The sequence below is a fragment of the Oncorhynchus nerka genome, linkage group LG22 (assembly GCF_034236695.1).
Source record: "Oncorhynchus nerka isolate Pitt River linkage group LG22, Oner_Uvic_2.0, whole genome shotgun sequence".
NCBI classification, from domain to species: domain Eukaryota; kingdom Metazoa; phylum Chordata; class Actinopteri; order Salmoniformes; family Salmonidae; genus Oncorhynchus; species Oncorhynchus nerka.
In genome coordinates, this window is record NC_088417.1 from 57,900,320 (window position 1) to 57,919,213 (window position 18,894).

Sequence of the window (18,894 nt, forward strand, 5' to 3'; positions counted from 1 at the left end):
CCAGATTACTTCCTCATGAAGCTGGTTGAAATAATGCTAAGAGTGTGCAAAGCTGTCATCACAGCAAGGGGTGGCTGCTTTGAAGAATCTCAAATATAACTTTTTGATTTGTTGAACACTTCTTTTTTTGGTTACAATGTTAGAGGTTCACCTAGGGGTCATGATTGGGGCTGTACCAAATGACTGATGTATTAGAATAATTGATTATGCTGATGTTGTATTAATAGAAGGGGAGGGGTTATAAGACCCTCCTTACATTTATAGGGTCCTAGACTACAAATTAACAATATATATATATATATATATATATATATATACACACATTATGAGGTTTTAATTTAGTTCCAAAGTTGTTTTCCAGTTCTCTCTCTCTCTGCTTCTTATAAAGAGATCCCTCTGAGAAATGTGTGACTGAGACAGAACTCTGCAGGGGAGTGTAGGAGACAAGACAAGTCAGACATTCCACTATAACTTGCTGCTGGTGAGTCTCTGATCCACCTCTACGCGGACGACACCATTCTGTATACTTCTGGCCCTTCTTTGGACACTGTTAACAACCCTCCAGGCAAGCTTCAATGCCATACAACTCTCCTTCCGTGGCCTCCAATTGCTCTTAAATACAAGTAAAACTAAATGCATGCTCTTCAACCGATCGCTACCTGCACCTGCTGACTTAGAATACGTGGACAACTACAAATACTTAGGTGTCTGGTTAGACTGTAAACTCTCCTTCCAGACCCATATCAAACATCTCCAATCCAAAGTTAAATCTAGAATTGGCTTCCTATTTCGCAACAAAGCATCCTTCACTCATGCTGCCAAACATACCCTTGTAATACTGACCATCCTACCAACCCTCGACTTTGGCGATGTCATTTACAAAATAGCCTCCAATACCCTACTCAACAAATTGGATGCAGTCTATCACAGTGCAATCCGTTTTGTCACCAAAGCCCCATATACTACCCACCATTGCGACCTGTACGCTCTCGTTGGCTGGCCCTCGCTTCATACTCGTCGCCAAACCCACTGGCTCCATGTCATCAACAAGACCCTGCTAGGTAAAGTCCCCCCCCTTAGCTCGCTGGTCACCATAGCATCTCCCACCTGTAGCACACGCTCCAGCAGGTATATCTCTCTAGTCACCCCCAAAACCAATTCTTTCTTTGGCCGCCTCTCCTTCCAGTTCTCTGCTGCCAATGACTGGAACGAACTACAAACATCTCTGAAACTGGAAACACTTATTTCCCTCACTAGCTTTAAGCACCAACTGTCAGAGCAGCTCACAGATTCCTGCACCTGTACATAGCCCACCTATAATTTAGCCCAAACAACTACCTCTTTCCCTACTGTATTTAATTTATTAATTTATTTTGCTCCTTTGCACCCCATTATTTTTATTTCTTTTACATTCTTCCACTGCAAATCTACCATTCCAGTGTTTTACTTGCTATATTGTATTTACTTTGCCACCATGGCCTTTTTTTGCCTTTACCTCCCTTATCTCACCTCATTTGCTCACATCGTATATAGACTTGTTTATACTGTATTATTGACTGCATGTTTGTTTTACTCCATGTGTAACTCTGTGTCGTTGTGTGTGTCGAACTACTTTGCTTTATCTTGGCCAGGTCGCAATTGTAAATGAGAACTTGTTCTCAACTTGCCTACCTGGTTAAATAAAGGTGAAATAAATAAAATAAATACATAAACCAACTTGGACATTTACTGCTACGCTTTTAGATAACACACTAAAAGCCTTGTTAATATAGCTGTGTAGGCATGGTTTTGGTCTCATGAGTAAAAGATAATGACATAGGCCATGACATCACTAGGGCTGGACTTCGGGTTTGATAAAATAACACGGGACCTTTCCTTTGATGCAGAACTTACTCGGAAACATGCGTGCTGTGATGCTGATTGTCAACTTCTGTCTGCAATTGCATTAATACAGGTTTTTGAATTATTTAATTAAAGACAGTCATAATGCTAATTTCACCAATGAGCCAATGATTGACAAGGACCAAGGAACGAACCCTAACAACAACATGATTCCATATGTGTTATTTCATAGTTTTGATGTCTTCACTATTATTCTACAATGAAGAAAATAGTAAAAATAAAAAACCCTGAATGAGTAGGTGTTCAAACTTTTGACTGGTACTAAATATTTATCTTTGCTTATTTGCGCTTTTCTTGGTCACACTGCCTACATACATACATACATACATACATACATACATACATAAATGTATATATACACACACACCACAACAGCCTAACAACCAAACAGTTGAATAATTGGAGTCAGCCCTAATTTGAATACAACTGTATTGGATTTCAGAACTAGATGGAACTACGGATTAAAAGCAAGGCAGGGCAATGCTAGCAGTATTACATGAGTAGTTAAAATACAAAGATGAGAGAGTGTGTTGTGTGTCAGAGGAGCCTGGTTTGATGTTGATGATAATGTGTTTTCTTGTATGCCGAATGAGCCAGAGATTGTTGCTGTGGGGGAGGCGCTGATTTTGGAAGTGGGCTGCTCATTCGACTGTTAGATAGGAGCAGGCTTTTGCAGACATGCTCCTAAAATACCAGCCTCTCATATCCCTCCTACACAACCGGGGATAAAGATGCAGGTTGGTGGCACTGATATTTGGCAGTCTCAGCAACGTACATAGGCTTACTGTACATGGTCTCCAGACTGCAGGCCTTCCTAAGACCAGAGCAAGGCAGTTGCCTCAGTACTGCTCTGTTTTGGCGGTTACGGGTAGCCTAGCTATGTGGAGGAGAAGGTTCTTTTTGTTCCTGTCTTCTTGTGTCAACGACCCTTGAAATAAAGTATTTAAAGTGTGTGTGTGTGTGTGTGTGTGTGTGTGTGTGTGTGTGTGTACTCTACCTGTGCGAGTTCATAGTATCCGGCGGAGCAGGCGAGGCAGAGCAGACTCTCTCCCTCCTCCGTGTGTTCGTTGACACTCCGCCCCTCATCCAGCAGCTTCCTCACGGCATTGACATCCCCGTCCGAGCACGCCTCCGCCAAGCTACGGCTGAAAATAACCAGACTGCTACAATTACTGGGACTGTGGCTGCACAGGGCAAATCAACAGCAGGTCAGAAAACAAGGTTACAGAGCGCTGTCACAATTCACACCTAATACTCAACGAAGTTGAAAACAAAAAGGCCTCACTCAGAGCTGTACATGCATTTCATGAACTGCATTTGGCTCAATATGGTGCCTTAAAGTGTTTCAGTAAAACAGTATAAGATTGATTTAATTTGTGAGAACAAGGTAACGTCTATGAATCAATGTGAGCTATTCAGAGTCCGAGCACAGTTACGTATTCATCTAAGGAATTGTCAACTGTTCATGAGGAGGGAAAACGCTAACTTGAAGAAAGCACAAAGAAAACATATGGCCTAGACAAGAACATCTTTCTACTGGTGTGAGAATAAGGTGTGATGCACCTTTGTGGTATGAGACTACTAGAGCAGAAGAGATACATACTTGTCTGCCTGGCTGGTGTTGAGTGTGTTTTCAGCCCTCATGCGTGTGAGAGCAGCCGCAGCCTCATCCAGCGCACAGCTCACGGACGACGTCAAGCGGCGTAGCACCTCTGGATCTGCAAAGGCTTTACCATCGGCAGTGGACAGTTTACCAATGCCTTCATAGGCACAGGGCCGTGCATCGAGGGTCACCAGCATTCACAGCACAAACGCATCCACAGTTAGTGCCGGGCCAAATAAAAACACACACAAAACGGGCATAGGTTAGCCCATGTTCCAACCATGCAACATGTTCAAAGACACAGTGCAAAGAACAGTGCAAAGAACACATTTTGTCTGTATTATCAAGTGCTGAACAGTGTTGAGGAAACGAGACTTCGGGAACACTTGCGAAACAAACAAAGCAGATCAGGCCAGGGTTTGAGAAGTCAATTAGAAGTGAAACATTATTCCTTAGTTGTTCATTTTCTCGAAATCTAAAAGGCACAACCTAGATTTGAGCCAATGTCTTAAGTAGTGGAACATGTTATGTTTCATTCTCATCAAAAACAGCTTTGTATCGAAGGTGTGCCTTTGATTTGATGGCCTGCATATCTGCAGTTCGGAGTGAGATGACCGTTAGACCCAATGACGTGTTTCTGCGCATGAGCTTAGCTTGCCAACATCGACATGACATCGCCTACAAGTGTGATCTGGGATTTCTACTGGAGAAATAGCTTCTGATAATATCAATTGGGGAAACTGAACACATGACTCAGAGTGTGCATACACTGAATCAACGGAACAGAGCCTGGTGATCAGCCAACGTTGAGGCTTAACAGAAGAATGAGCCCAATATTGCCTATGGTATGCAAAACCCACTGCACGTGCCACGTGGTTGGTTACACAGATGTGCAGCAGTTCAGACACGCACACCACACAGAGAGGAACTGACAAAAACACAGGAACAAACAACCACTAAGACACATACACACAGACACACAAAGATAGACAGGAGGCAGACAAACGTACGGAAACAACAGAGCCTACTAAAGGCCAGTGCTGAGTCATCATGGGAGCTGTTGCTGCTGTATGGAAATCCATTGTTCATGTTAATCTCCCCGTGGTGTCCCAGAGAGCCTAGCTACCTCCCATCTCATCTCATCTCATCTCATGGGCTGGGCTAGCCTGTACCAGCTCGCCATGCACTGACTGACTGGCTGGCTTGCTGGGGACCAGCTAACGTGCTAACCGTCTGCACACCACACCGTGCCATCCACAGCTTCATACACATCAAATTAGACCAATTAACTTCTTTAATCGTTTCAGAAAGCTTTTCTTTCTCTAAAGAGGCAGCAATGACTATGGCTCTATACAGACAGACCAAGGTTAAGTGCTTCGATGGTCTAATTCAGCTTAGCTCAACTGAGGCCAGAGAGAGACAGTTGTGGCCGGTCTGATAATTACCTTGTGACACTTAGCCTGTGAGCACCCTGCAGTCAACTTTTATTTATTTATTTTATTTAACTAGGCATTTCAGTTAAGAACAAATTCTTATTCACAATGACAGCATAGGAACAGTGGGTTAACTGCCTTGTTCAGGGGCACAACGACAGGTTTTTACCTTGTCAGCTCGGGGATTCGATCCAGTAACTTTTCGGTTACTGGCCCAACGCTCTAACCACTAGGCTACCTGCCGCCCCAACTTTACTGATTACTGTAATTGATCATATCATTTTGATTTTTTTTCCCCAAGGTGAACTACAGAACCCACAACACAACCGGATGCAAAGCACAGTAAAAAATAAGACGCAGGGGTTTATGTTGTAGCAGAGAATCTTGTTTTGGTGTTGAGCACTTGCGTTTGTGATGTTGGTATTTATCCCTGGCAGCGTGCCAACTCCACACACCTACAGGGTCATGTCCCAACACAGTGGCAGGAACAGAAACACGAGCACCAGACACAGGCCTACTAACTAAATTGCAGCAAAATTGTAGGCTTAAATTTATACTCTATTGGGCGGAGATTCAAGCGGGTTTCGGCATTCAAACAATCAAAAAAGACCAGCAGTCCTATACAATAACGAGAATATGACTGGGCAGCCTTACCATGCAACGGTTTTGTAATTCAACATGACTTCAAATGCATAGTGGGCATGGCAGGGGGCGAAATGTGGGCAGGTCTGAAAACAGGGGCATTCATAAAACTAGGTGAAGGAGTCAGATCGTGGTGGTGCTACTATGCCAGGGTTTCCGTTAGGAAAATGCGGCACCGGACAATGTGTCCGGAAGGATTTTAATTTACTGGCCATTTGAGAAATTTACCGGACCCATATGCATTGGGTGTGTAACCCATTACGACGTCCAACCACAGTGCTCAGAATGACAGAAATCACATTAAGATCATGGTAATTCATCTTAACAGAACATGCAACTCTTGTAAATGAAGCAGCCAAATAAAACGTCATGCAATTAGCGGAAAATACGGTTCTGAACAGCACCCCTGATACGAGCGGTTCCATATGTGACAGACGAAAATCTCTGTTAGAAACGAGGGGGAATCTAAAGATGCAACAACTAGGATTGGGCCTTTGGTTTCTGGACAGAAAAAGACAGCTGATATGAAACAGCTTAAATAGCGATTGCTTTAATAACTGTTGAGCAATGACTTGGGATGTATAAATGCTATTTTCACTCCAGCAGCAGCTCTAGCGCTATCTGACAAGTGATATTCCACTCAAATTAGGCTCTGTATGCTGTGCGATGATTGAGATACATGACCTCTACCGAATACACACAGCCCAATTTAATTCCACTAAATTTTGAAAATGAACCTATAGACCGATAAGCATGGCGGTCAAATGCATTTACATCCGACTGATATTTCCATCAATGAATAAAAAGCATTCTTTTGCAAAGGGATCGTTTTTTTATCCCGGTCAATTTGGCCGGCAACAATTCTATCTAATCTGCTTTTCCGTTCGGGGGGGGTCAAAAGCCAGCAATTGCCCTGTACTATACGTACCGGCTGCTTCTAACAGAGCCTCCAGTCTGGCTTGTGTTTCTGGGTCCACTGTTCTGAGGTCAGCTCCTTCAGCAGCGCTGGATAGGAGCAGCTCCGACGCAGTCTTTAGCATGGGGTTGTCCAGGTCTTCCTGGTCTAATATGAAGGACTCCACCTAGAGACAAGGAGAAACACAAGAGATAGTCAGGACAGGAGGGATCACTATTGTATGATCTTATGACCACTGGAAATAAAATTTAAAAAATGCTTCTGCATATTCTGAGGAAGGTATGGGCAGGTCCATTTCATGATTACACAGGCAGGTATAGTCAAGTAATTGGCATGAGGGCACCAGTAAAAAGAATCCCCAAGCTCCACCCCCTCGAGCATGTTGCCTGGAGACGGAGCAGTACAGTGCTTAGGACCTGAGCCTTGGTGGAATTACATGAACTGATCAGCGCGTTTCCTCTCCCCTCCCTGCGACCTTGACCTCCATACACCTGCCTAACGGCCATCAGGGCAGGACGTCCTGCACTGGACAGGACACCCAGCAGGCTGGCTCTGTCCATCTGTCATTTCATGGTCTACAGGGGAGGGCAGAGCCAACACATCCCAGCCATCACGGTCACCATTCAGTGACACAGCTGTGTGTTGGATCACGCGAATACCAGCAGACTGAAAGCCGCTCATGTAGCACAATCGGTTTACTCACACAAACACACCCAATCGTACACTATCCCTACAATGTTCTTTACAGACTGGACAACCGACAACTCCATGATATACTGCATGATATCAACAAGCATCCCTGGTGCAAAGGGACCTGAAAAGCAGAGGTCAAAATAACTGACCCAATGAACGGAACCGAGTTGGAAGGAGAGAAGGTTCACATTTTTCTTTCACGAATGTCGCTCTCAGAGAAAAATGATCAAACTGGTGAATATAATTGAAACCATACTGGGGTATTTCTCACAGCTGAGGCTGTGGTACAGCTGGAACTGTTGTGCTCTGTGCTTCAACTCAGGGAAGCATCTGTCTCAGGGGGTGTGTCTGAACAAGAGCACAAGACAAGAGACCACGTCCAAAAAAGTGACTCATTACCTCGTCCATGCATGTCTGTCTGCGCAAGTGTGTAAGAGAGAGACACTGATGCAGGGAGCGGCAGAGAGATGGAGCCTGTAAATGATCTTACATTACGTTATCTTATATTACACTTAGTCTGCAAGGAAATTGCGGGTAATGGGCGCTGGTAAGGAGAAACGCAATCACAGAATGCTGAGTTAAATAGAAGACTATTAATAATTGTCAAGAAACATGACATCATTGCTCCCAACAATCTGGCTAAGCTTCCTTAGTCAAATCCCTCTTCTGCAAAATTATCCTGCACTTCTGAGAACCTCTCTCAGCCGGAGCACAATGAGGAAAAACAACATTGTCACATTCAATGACATTCCAACAATAAACTCATGTTTGCTAAGGTTATTAGTTACAATAATTTCTAAGATGGTAGAATAACAAAAAAAATTCTAAATATTGGCATCATTCCCACACAATCAATCTATTGGGTACACAAATGCATAATGTTTAGCTCGAGCATTAACCGGTACTTACATATGCCATCTAATATCTGACTCGCCACCATGTGAACCTTATGACAATGAAAAACAACAAGTACTGCGCACAAGAGATTGCCTGCAAGTCAGTGGCCACAAAAATGTACACATAACTTGTAGTGACTTGTAGCCTGTAGTGATAACCTACAGTTGTACACAACACTGGTCCTTTCTGTAATTAAACATTTCCTGTCCAATAGTCTAGTCGACCCCTGACCATCAGACACACACTGACAATACAGTACAGTGCTGAGCTGCTACAGTACTCAAAGTAAGTAGCCTTGCACGAGTGGTGGCTTTTACGAGCCGCAGCAGCTCATAGGAGCAGGAGCCTGACCAGAACTGGTGCAGACCAGAGCAGTAGTTGCAGTCAGTAGTTTGTCAGTTTCTGTAGCGTGAGTCAGCTTGATGTACAAGTACACCCCCTGGAAAGGACAAAAGAATGGAGTTAAAGCCCTGCGACAGACTATCTTGTTAATGCCAAGTGCCAAGCAGAGAGACGCTCGCACTGGGTGCCATATTTACCGTCTTTGGTAAGACTCGGCCAGGGATTGAAGTCCCAACCTTCAAATCTCAGGGCGGACACTAACATGGTCCAGTACTCGAAACTTCAACGCAAATCAAATCAAATTTTATTTGTCACAGACATGGTTAGCAGATGATAATGCGAGTGTAGCGAAATGCTTGTGCTTCTAGTGTGTTCTAAATATGTGTGCATACTTATTTTCCACCATAATTTGCAAATAAATAAATAAAAATTCCTACAATGTGATTTTCTGGTATTTTTTTCTCATTTTGTCTGTCATAGTTGAAGTGTACCTATGATGAAAATTACAGGCCTCATCTTTTTAAGTGGGAGAACTTGCACAATTGGTGGCTGACTAAATACTTTTTCCCCACTGTATATTTCAGTTTAACCACAATATTTGTTGTAATATTTGTTCTGTCTTTTCTGGTGGACTAAACTGAAATTGCAACCAAAGTTCGTTCGATGGTTTGTTTCACAAATAACGATATTTTGGATATTACATTTTCAAATAACCGAAAGTGAACAGTTGAAAAGTGAAAAAGGCCATTAGTGAACATGGAGTGAGACATTTTACTAATCTGGAAGAGAACCAGTTCGGATTTAAGTATAACTTTTGTATGACTGACACATTTTAGTGAGAAAAATGTATTAATTTCTGCACTCCAAATTCATATTCATTATATAAATAGGCATGTCTTAATTCTGTCTTGCTGTTCCAAATTAAATTGAATATTTTTGGCTCGTATAATAAAAAATGATAAACAGCTAGGTGTAGACAGGACCTAAGCAAATAGGTAAACTGGGATATGACTAAAGAGTTAACTTCTTATGGCTGGGGGGCAGTATTGAGTAGCTTGGAGTTGCCCAAAGTTGCCCAAACTAAACGGCCTGCTCCTCAGTCTCAGTTGCTAATATATGCATATTATTATTAGTATTGGATAGAAAACTCTAAAGTTTCCAAAACTGTCCAAATATTGTCTGAGTATAACAGAACTGATATTGCAGGCAAAACCCTGAGGGAAATCAAACCAGTAAGTGGCTTCAATTTTGAAAATTCCATGTTCCATAGCCTGCCTTTGCTCCATTTAAAGGGATATCAACCAGATTCCTTTTCCTATCGCTTCGTCAAGGTGTCAGTCTTGAGACATAGTTTCAGGCTTTTATTTGACATGTTTCTGTGGACATTACGGATACTATTTGGAATTTTTCTGCGTTGTCGTGACCGCTCTTTCCTGTGGATTTCTGAACATAACGCGCCAAACAAATGGAGGTATTTTGGATATAAAAATGATCTTCATGGAACAAAAGGAACATTTATTGTGTAACTGGGAGTCTCGTGAGTGAAAACATCCGAAGATCCATCAAAGGTAAATTATTAATTTGATTGCTTTTCTGATTTGTGACCAAGCTACTTGATGCTAGGTGTACATAATGTTTTGTCGAGCGATCGATAAACCTACAAAACGCTTGGATTGCTTTCGCTGTAAAGCATATTTTCAAAGTCTGACATGACAGGTGGATTAACAAAAGGCTAAGCTGTGTTTTGCTATATTGCACTTGTGATTTCATGAATATAAATATTTTTGGTAATATTATTTGAATGTGGCGCTATGCATTTCAGCGGTTGTTGATGACAATTATCCCGTTAACGGGGTGGCAGCCATAAGAATTTAATCAGGGTGACTTAATCCACAAATAGACAGGTATTTTCCTTTCCATGATAGCTTTCTGCTAACTTTCTATTAAAGTTTATTTGGACTGAGAATTTCTTTGTTTCGGGATACGTATACTAGAGGTCGACCGATTAATCGGAATGGCCGATTTAATTAGGGCCGATTTCACATTTTCATAACAATCGGTAATCGGCATTTTTGGACCCCCAATTATGGCCGATTACATTGCACTCCACGAGGAGACTGCAAGGCAGGCTGACTACCTGTGCAGCAAGGAGCCAAGTTAAGTTGCTAGCTAGCATTAAACGTATATTATAAAAAACAATCAATCTTAACATAATCACTAGTTAACTACACATTGTGGGTGATATTACTAGTTTATCTAGCTTGTCCTGCGTTGCATATAATCGATGCGGTGCCTGTTAATTTATCATCGAATCACAGCCTACTTTGCCAAACGGGTGAAGATTTAACAAGTGCATTCGCGAAAAAAGCACGGTCATTGCACCAATGTGTACCTAACCATAAACATCCATGCCCTTCTTAAAATCAATACACAAGTATATATTTTTAAACCTGCATATTTAGTTAATATTGCCTGCTAACATGAATTTCTTTTAAGTAGGGAAATTGTGTCACTTCTCTTGCGTTCTGTGCAAGCAGAGTCAGGGTATATGCAGCAGTTTGGGCCGCCTGGCTCGTTGCGAACTGTGTGAAGACCATTTCTTCCTAACAAAGACCGTAATTCATTTGCCAGAATTGTACATAATTATGACATAACATTGAAGGTTGTGCAATGTAACAGCAATATTTAGGCTTAGGGATGCCACCCGTTAGATAAAATACGGAACAGTTCCGTATTTCACTGAAAGAATAAACATTTTGTTTTCGAAATGATAGTTTCCGGATTTTACCATATTAATGACTTAAGGCTCGTATTTCTGTGTGTTATCAAATCATAGACTTAATTAGAATATAATATAATTGAAAGAGCTCTCTGACTGAGCGGTGGTAGGCAGCAGCAGGCTCGTAAGCATTCATTCAAACAGCACTTTCCTGCATTTGCCAGCAGCTCTTCGCTGTGCTTCAAGCATGTTTATTAATCTGTTTATGACTTCAAGCCTATCAACTCCCGAGATTAGGCTGGCAATACTAAAGTACCTACTAGAACATCCAATAGTCAAAAGGTATATGAAATACAAATGGTATAGAGAGAAATAGTCCTATAATAACTACGACCTAAAACTTCTTACCTGGGAAAATTGAAGAATCATGTTAAACGGAACCACCAGCTTTCATATGTTCTGCGCAAGGAACTTAAACGTTAGCTTTTTTACATGGCATATATTGCACTTCTACTTTCTTCTCCAACACTTTGTTTTTGCATTATTTAAATATCTTTCATTATTTATTTGAGACTAAATTGATTTTATTGATGTATTAAGTAAAAATAAAAGTGGTTTATTCAGTATTGTTGTAATTGTCATTATTACAAATATATATATAAAAAAACAAAATTGAATAATAGTTTATTTTTTATCTATCTATATATATATATAAATTGGCCGATTAATCGGCATCAGCTTTTTTTTGGTCCTCCAATAATCGGTATTGGTATCGGCGTTGAAAAATTCTGATCGGCCAACCTCTAATTGTAACATACTCTGTTTCACAGAAACATGGTTCTCTTGGGATACACCGTTGGACTTGAGTTCCTGTGTGTTTTGTTCACCTGACCTAGAATACCTCAATCAAATCCCAACTGTATTACCTCCCAAGAGAATTCTTGCAATTCAACGTCTCAGACACGAGACGTATGTGGCAGGGTCTACAGACAATCACGGACTACAAAGGGAAAACCAGCCACGTTGCAGACACCGACATCTTGCTTCCGGACAAGCTAATCACCTTCTTTGCCCGCTTTTAGAATAACACAGTGCCACCAAGGACTGTGGGCACTCATCAAAGCTGGGACTGAGAGACTGAAAAACAGCTTCTATCTCAAGGCCATCAGACTGTTAAAAGGCCATAACCAGCACATTAGAGGCTGCTATCCTATATACAGACTTGGAATCACTGGCCACTTTAATAATGTTTACATATTTTGCATTACTCATATCATATGTATATACTGTATCTAAGTCTATGCCACTGACATTGCTCACCCAAAATGTATATATTCTTAATTCCATTCCTTTAGGTGTGTGTATTATTGTGAAATTGTTAGATATTACTGCACTGTTAGAGCTAAAAATACAAGCATTTCGCTACACCCGCAATAACATCTCCTAAGTACGTGTATGTGACAAGATTTGATTTAGTAAAAGACCATATTATGGCAAGAGCAGCTCAAATAAGCAAAGAGAAACGACAGTGTGTAAATGGGTGAGAAAAATACATTATGAATTCAGGCTGTAACAACATATGGAATAAGTCAAGGGGTATGAATACTTTGCACTGTATAGGCCTACTGCTGCATTGGCCTATAGGCTATGAGTTCCATGCGCTCTTTTCTTTAGTCGCCAATGGATCCCAGTATATCAATGTGTCCATATGGCAGAGACTGGTGATCTAACATTAGTTGATTATAATTTTGATAAAGTTATTATTCAAATGAAACTTTCCACAAAAATGCGCATGTAAAAATCATAACTGTGTAGAAATGGCAGGATAAATTGTAAGCTTCCCCAAACTTGAAACTCACGTGCCGACTATGAAGTCATAAAATAAATGCCTCTGTTTCCATGGTCGGATTCTGCGAATAGGCTACTTTGAAGCAAGGTAAGACATGACTCGTAATATAAAATAAAACATTCAGGTTTCAAACAATTAAGTATGGTTTCAAATTGCATACTGCCTCCAGCTTACATTGTAAAGTGGTGCGTGATGTGCTTGATAGCCGGTTGCCTGCACTTGAATGGGAGGCTCGCTTCAATAACCAGTTGAGAAAAAAAAAATTGCTGCTCTTTTTAATTGTGCACCAAAACTGTTAACGCCGATTGCATTTAGAATTGTTGCACAATAAATTGGCTTATAAAATCACATTTTACTCCAGCAGCAATCAGCTGAGGTTTGAGCAGGAGAAATACTGCTCAAAACAGGATCTGTATGCTGAGAGCGTGCGACAGTTGTGTTGGATAACTAACGAAAATGCACACAAAATAAAAAATTATGCAAATTATACTACTAGCATGACAGTCAAATGCATTTCCATCAACTGGTATTTACATCAATGACTAAAAAACATTATTTTGCAACAGGATTTTCTTTTCTCCTGGACATTTTGGCCAGCAACAGTTTTATTTAGCGACTTTCCTTTTTTTTTTTTTTTTTTTTTTTTTTTTACAAAAGTCAGCAATTGCCAGCTAACAGAAACCCTGATGTGTAACCTGTTCTGACATCACTTATTTTCATACATGATGTCAATTATTGATAGAAACCCTTTAACAACTGACTAAAAAAAATAGAAGTCAACGAACCTGCATGAAATATCAAAATACAGAAAAGGAAAATGAGTAAAGTAATTTTGGGTATAAAGTGAGGTCCAAAAATATTTGGACAATGACATTTTTGTTATTTTGGCTCTGTACACCAGCACTGGATTTGAAATGATACAATGAATGAGCAGGGTCTGACATTAATGATGCCCCGCTGACCTGGGGCCAGTAAAACCATGTGTTGGGCTAGTGGATCTCGTCTGTCACTGTCCCGACCAGGCCAGCACTCAGCCCATTTTGACGTATCAGTTTGACATTTACCTGCTCTATTGCAGTCTGCCATTGAAGACTACACACAGACAAGTCATGCTATTTGTACTTGAGCAGTATGATTGACCGTTAATTCAACCACTCTCGACGCAACTCACATCTTTAGCACTCGAGCAGTACATGAATTGATGCATTCACAGAGCCCACATGAGCTGTCTAGAGTAAAAAGAAGCACTCAATCCACTTGCTGAGGTTATTTATTATAGGGAAAGTGACTTACAAAAATAAACCTTCAATTCTGAACATACTGTTGATACTGTTGCCCCTAGCCAGATTGATATCTCTTTTGAAATAAACTTTTCAACAACCTATTTTGGGATGTTCAAACAATTTGACATACCTCAGAAACAAAAGTTCATTGAATGCAATTAATATAATTAAATTTGAAAGAATAATAGTCTTATATTGCTAAATTATATTACACAGCTTTTTAATACATACCATAACCAAACAGCATATATATACACTGCTCAAAAAAATAAAGGGAACACTAAAATAACACATCCTAGATCTGAATGAATGAAATATTATTTTAAAAACTTTTTTCTTTAGATAGTTGAATGTGCTGACAACAAAATCACACAAAAATTATCAATGGAAATCAAATTTAACAACCCATGGAGGTCTGGATTTGGAGTCACACTCTAAATTAAAGTGGAAAACCACACTACAGGCTGATCCAACTTTGATGTAATGTCCTTAAAACAAGTAAAAATGAGGCTCAGTAGTGTGTGTGGCCTCCACATGCCTGTATGACCTCCCTACAACGCCTGGGCATGCTCCTGATTAGGTGGCGGATGGTCTCCTGAGGGATCTCCTCCCAGACCTGGACTAAAGCATCCGCCAAGTCCTGGACAGTCTGTGGTGCAACATGGCGTTGGTGGATGGAGCGAGACATGATGTCCCAGATGTGCTCAATTGGATTCAGGTCTGGGGAACGGGCGGGCCAGTCCATAGCATCAATGCCTTCCTCTTGCAGGAACTGCTGACACACTCCTGCCACATGAGGTCTAGCATTGTCTGGCATTAGGAGGAACCCAGGGCCAACCGTACCAGCATATGGTCTCACCAGGGGTCTGAGGATCTCATCTCGGTACCTAATGGCAGTCAGGCTACCTGTGACGAGCACATGGAGGGCTGTGCGCCCCCCAAAGACATGCCACCCCACACCATGACTGAGCCACCGCCAAACCGGTCATGCTGGAGGATGTTGCAGGCAGCAGAACGTTCTCCACGGAGTCTCCAGACTCTGTCACATGTGCTCAGTGTGAACCTGCTTTCATCTGTGAAGACCACAGGGCGCCAGTGGCGAATTTGCCAATCTTGGTGTTCTCTGGCAAATGCCAAACGTCCTGCACGGTGTTGGGCTGTAAGCACAACCCCCACCTGTGGACATCGGGCCCTCATACCACCCTCACGGAGTCTGTTTTTGACCGTTTGAGCAGACACATACACATTTGTGGCCTGCTGGAGGTCATTTTGCAGGGCTCTGGCAGTGCTCCTCCTTGCACAAAGGCGGCGGTAGCGGTCCTGCTGCTGGGTTGTTACCCTCCTACGGCCTCTTCCACGTCTCCTGATGTACTGGCCTGTCTCCTGGTAGCACCTCCATGCTCTGGACACTACGCTGACAGACACAGCAAACCTTCTTGCCACAGCTCGCATTGATGTGCCATCCTGGATGAGCTGCACTACCTGAGCCACTTGTGTGAGTTGTAGACTCAGTCTCATGCTACCACTAGAGTGAAAGCACAGCCAGCATTCAAAAGTGATCAAAACATCAGCCAGGAAGCATAGGAACTGAGAAGTGGTTTGTGGTCCCCACCTGCAGAACCACTCCTTTATTGGGGATGCCTTGCTACTTGCCTATAATTTCCACCGGTTGTCTATTCCATTTGCACAACAGCAAGTGAAATGTATTGTCAATCAGTGTTGCTTCCTAAGTGGACAGTTTGATTTCACAGAAGTGTGATTGATTTGGAGTTACATTGTGTTGTTTAAGTGTTCCCTTTACTTTTTTGAGCAGTATATAAAGCATGTAAACCTAGGCCCTGCATGACCCTAATGCATTTACAAATTACCCCATGTAGAATTTCTGATCCGGCCAGAACATTTTTGGCCAGCTGGCCTGAATGGGCCAGTGAGAAAAAAAGTTACCATTGAACCCTGATATGAGGTTAAAGTGCAGACTGTCAACTTGAGAGCATTCATATGGGGTAAACCTTTTAGAAATCACAGCACTTTTTGTACATAGTCCCCGCCATTATAGGGAACCAAAAGTATTTGGACAAATGAACTTGAAGGTCGGTGTATTAAAGTAGTCAAATGTTTAGCATTTGGTCATATATTTCTACCACACAATGACTAAATAAAGCTTGTGACTACAAACTTGTTGGATGCATTTGCTGTGTTTCAAATTATTTTGTACCCAATAGAAATTAACGGTAAATAATGTACTGTCATTTTTGAGTCACTTTTATATTAATATAATATGTTTCTAAATTATTCTACATTAAAGTGGCTGCTACCATGATTACGGATTATCCTGAATTAATTGAGAATAAGGATGTGACAAAATTAGAGGCAAAAAGACCATACCTGCAAGATGCTCACTCCTCACCATTACCAATAACAGGAGAGGTTAGCATTTGATGTGCCCTTGAGCAAGGTTCTGACTTGAGGGAGTACAGCTACGACCAGAAGTTACTTTTTCGTAGCAGGTTAGGACAATTTACGAGGCATGTTAGGATAATTAACGTGGCAAGTTAGGAAAACAGTTTAGGTTAGCTAAAATGCTCTCCTAACATGCTACGAGAAGCCACTTCCAGTCATAGCTGTACTCCCTCAAGTCACAACCCTTGAGCAAGTAACTTAACCCTAATTGCTCCAGGATCACCGTTGATAATGGCTGACCCTGGCCGTGACCCCACTCTCAGAGGGTGTCTCATGAAGAGTTGGGATATGCAACAAACAAACAAACAAACAAAATCGAATTAACACATGCGTATAGCACACACTTGTACAAGTGTGAAATAGGTCAAATAAACAGACAAAAGTATTATTAAGTGTACACAAATCAAAAATTCTTGCAATTCTGTAGTTCATTTTTGTGTGTTGCCTTGAACATACAAATAAATGTTTTACATGAATTGATCATACATATGAGATTCGTTATTTTAATGACAAAACCTAAACAATAACATGAAAATGGTTAGAGACCAGAATAGGTTGAGAAAATAATTTGCTAACTCTAAAATGTCACGTTTGATTTGATCACTGGGACATTTCTAACCCTTGAAGTTACTGGATGAGATGTTGCATCACCACCACTCGCGTTAAACATCTTCACTGACAGCTCAACATCAAGCTTGTAGCAAACATATCAGGCTGTGTTGAGTTTGGCAAGTGTGCCATCAACCATAGCGAAGTACCTGTAAAAATGTATAAAACTACGTGTTAAGTCATGAGGACTTGTTACTGTAACTACTTAGTGTGCTATTCTGAGAGGAGGGAAAATGTGCCTAGCCAGCTAACGTTAGAACTAAATAGACAACTGGGGTGACAGTGAATAAGCGGATGCATGATTGCATGCCAGTTATTATATCTAACAGGAGCTAGAACGACTTGTCTTCACCTACCTGTTCAAAACAATTGGCTAGTTTGACAAACAGACTAACAAACGTGTATCTGATCTTGGCTAGCTACATTTCAATCATTTGCTAGCTAGTTAGCTAGCAGTTGATGGCGCTGTGTGTGTACTGCCACAGTACTACGTTAGGCCTAGATCGAAGCCTCCGCCAAAATATTGCTCATATCATGTCAAAAAACAAAACATGTCGCAAGCTTGCTAGCCAATAGACTTTGCAAACTATCAGCCAACATACAATAAATCTGACTGATACTATTTTAGTTGATAGAAGAAATGAAGGAGGTTTCAAAATATCGTCGAAACAAACGGGCTTTTCGTAGGGAACGTTGACTAACGTGAATCTTCTTGCCCAGTTTCGCTGGGTTAGCTAGCATGAGTGGCTTACCTCAGATACTTCGTCGCTGCCAGATCCGGAGGAAAGCACCGCGGCCGCAGCGAGTTTGAAATCAAGCCTGTCAGCTGCAGGCCCACCAGCCTCTCCAAATAAGCGGACTTTCTTTCCACCAACACCAATCCCTAGGCCCCCGAGTCTGGCTCCTGGTGTGGTTCCAAGCCCCATTCCAGAGGATCGCGGAGTCACCGAGTCAATCTCGTCCTCGAAGCCGTCCGTCAGCATTGCCGCCCCGGCTACTGCATCCTGCATACTTCCCTTAGTATTTTGTATTCTAATTAACTCAATATTGTCTTAAACTTTCTTTGGGGTTGTTGCTATTTTAGTAATTATGTTTATACTTCAGAAAAATCCAGCAACTCCTGAATCGAGAAGAGAATCTCTTTCCCCCTAGCCATTAACTTTCTAACAACCTAACTACTTTGCTCAAGTTGTTTCTTACCCCGCCTCTATTCAGAATCATGCATATTATTGGTCAGGAAAATATACTACCGACATATGGTTGGATAGAGTATGGTTGGATACGGTTTGTCAGAGTAACGCACGCGACGTCAAGGTAGGTTTACGAAAAGGCTTTGCTATTTAACGCCTTAAAACTGAATATTTGGGAGATGATTGGACCTTAGCACTGTATTAAAAAGTCCAACTTTCGTGATACGCCAATCATTGCACCTATCAATAATAGTAAGTGGTTACTTTGTTCCATTTTCATGTCAGTCACTGCTAGCAATTAATGCATTTGTCTGTCCACTGTTAATGCAACCTCTCTGAAGCATGACACTTTTAAT

General features: G+C 41.5%; 1 protein-coding gene across 6 annotated transcripts in view; it reads right to left on the reverse strand.

The window, feature by feature from the left end:
- The window catches only part of LOC115105408 (ankyrin repeat and KH domain-containing protein 1-like), a 53,174-nt gene extending 34,643 nt beyond the window's left edge, over positions 1 to 18,531 (reverse strand). The window contains exons 1-4 of one of the 6 annotated variants that reach the window (XM_029627424.2): positions 18,101 to 18,531; positions 6,509 to 6,662; positions 3,506 to 3,629; positions 2,900 to 3,047 (exon numbers count right to left, since the gene is read on the reverse strand). In XM_029627424.2, the coding sequence (XP_029483284.1) occupies positions 2,900 to 3,047; positions 3,506 to 3,629; positions 6,509 to 6,662; positions 18,101 to 18,358 (684 nt within the window). In that variant the 5' untranslated portion in view covers positions 18,359 to 18,531. Of the gene's footprint in view, positions 1 to 2,899; positions 3,063 to 3,505; positions 3,663 to 6,508; positions 6,663 to 18,100 lie in introns of all 6 variants that reach the window. The other 5 variants (XM_029627422.2, XM_029627419.2, XM_029627417.2 and 2 more) reach the window with 5 other exon arrangements.
- Positions 18,532 to 18,894: the final 363 nt, after the last annotated feature.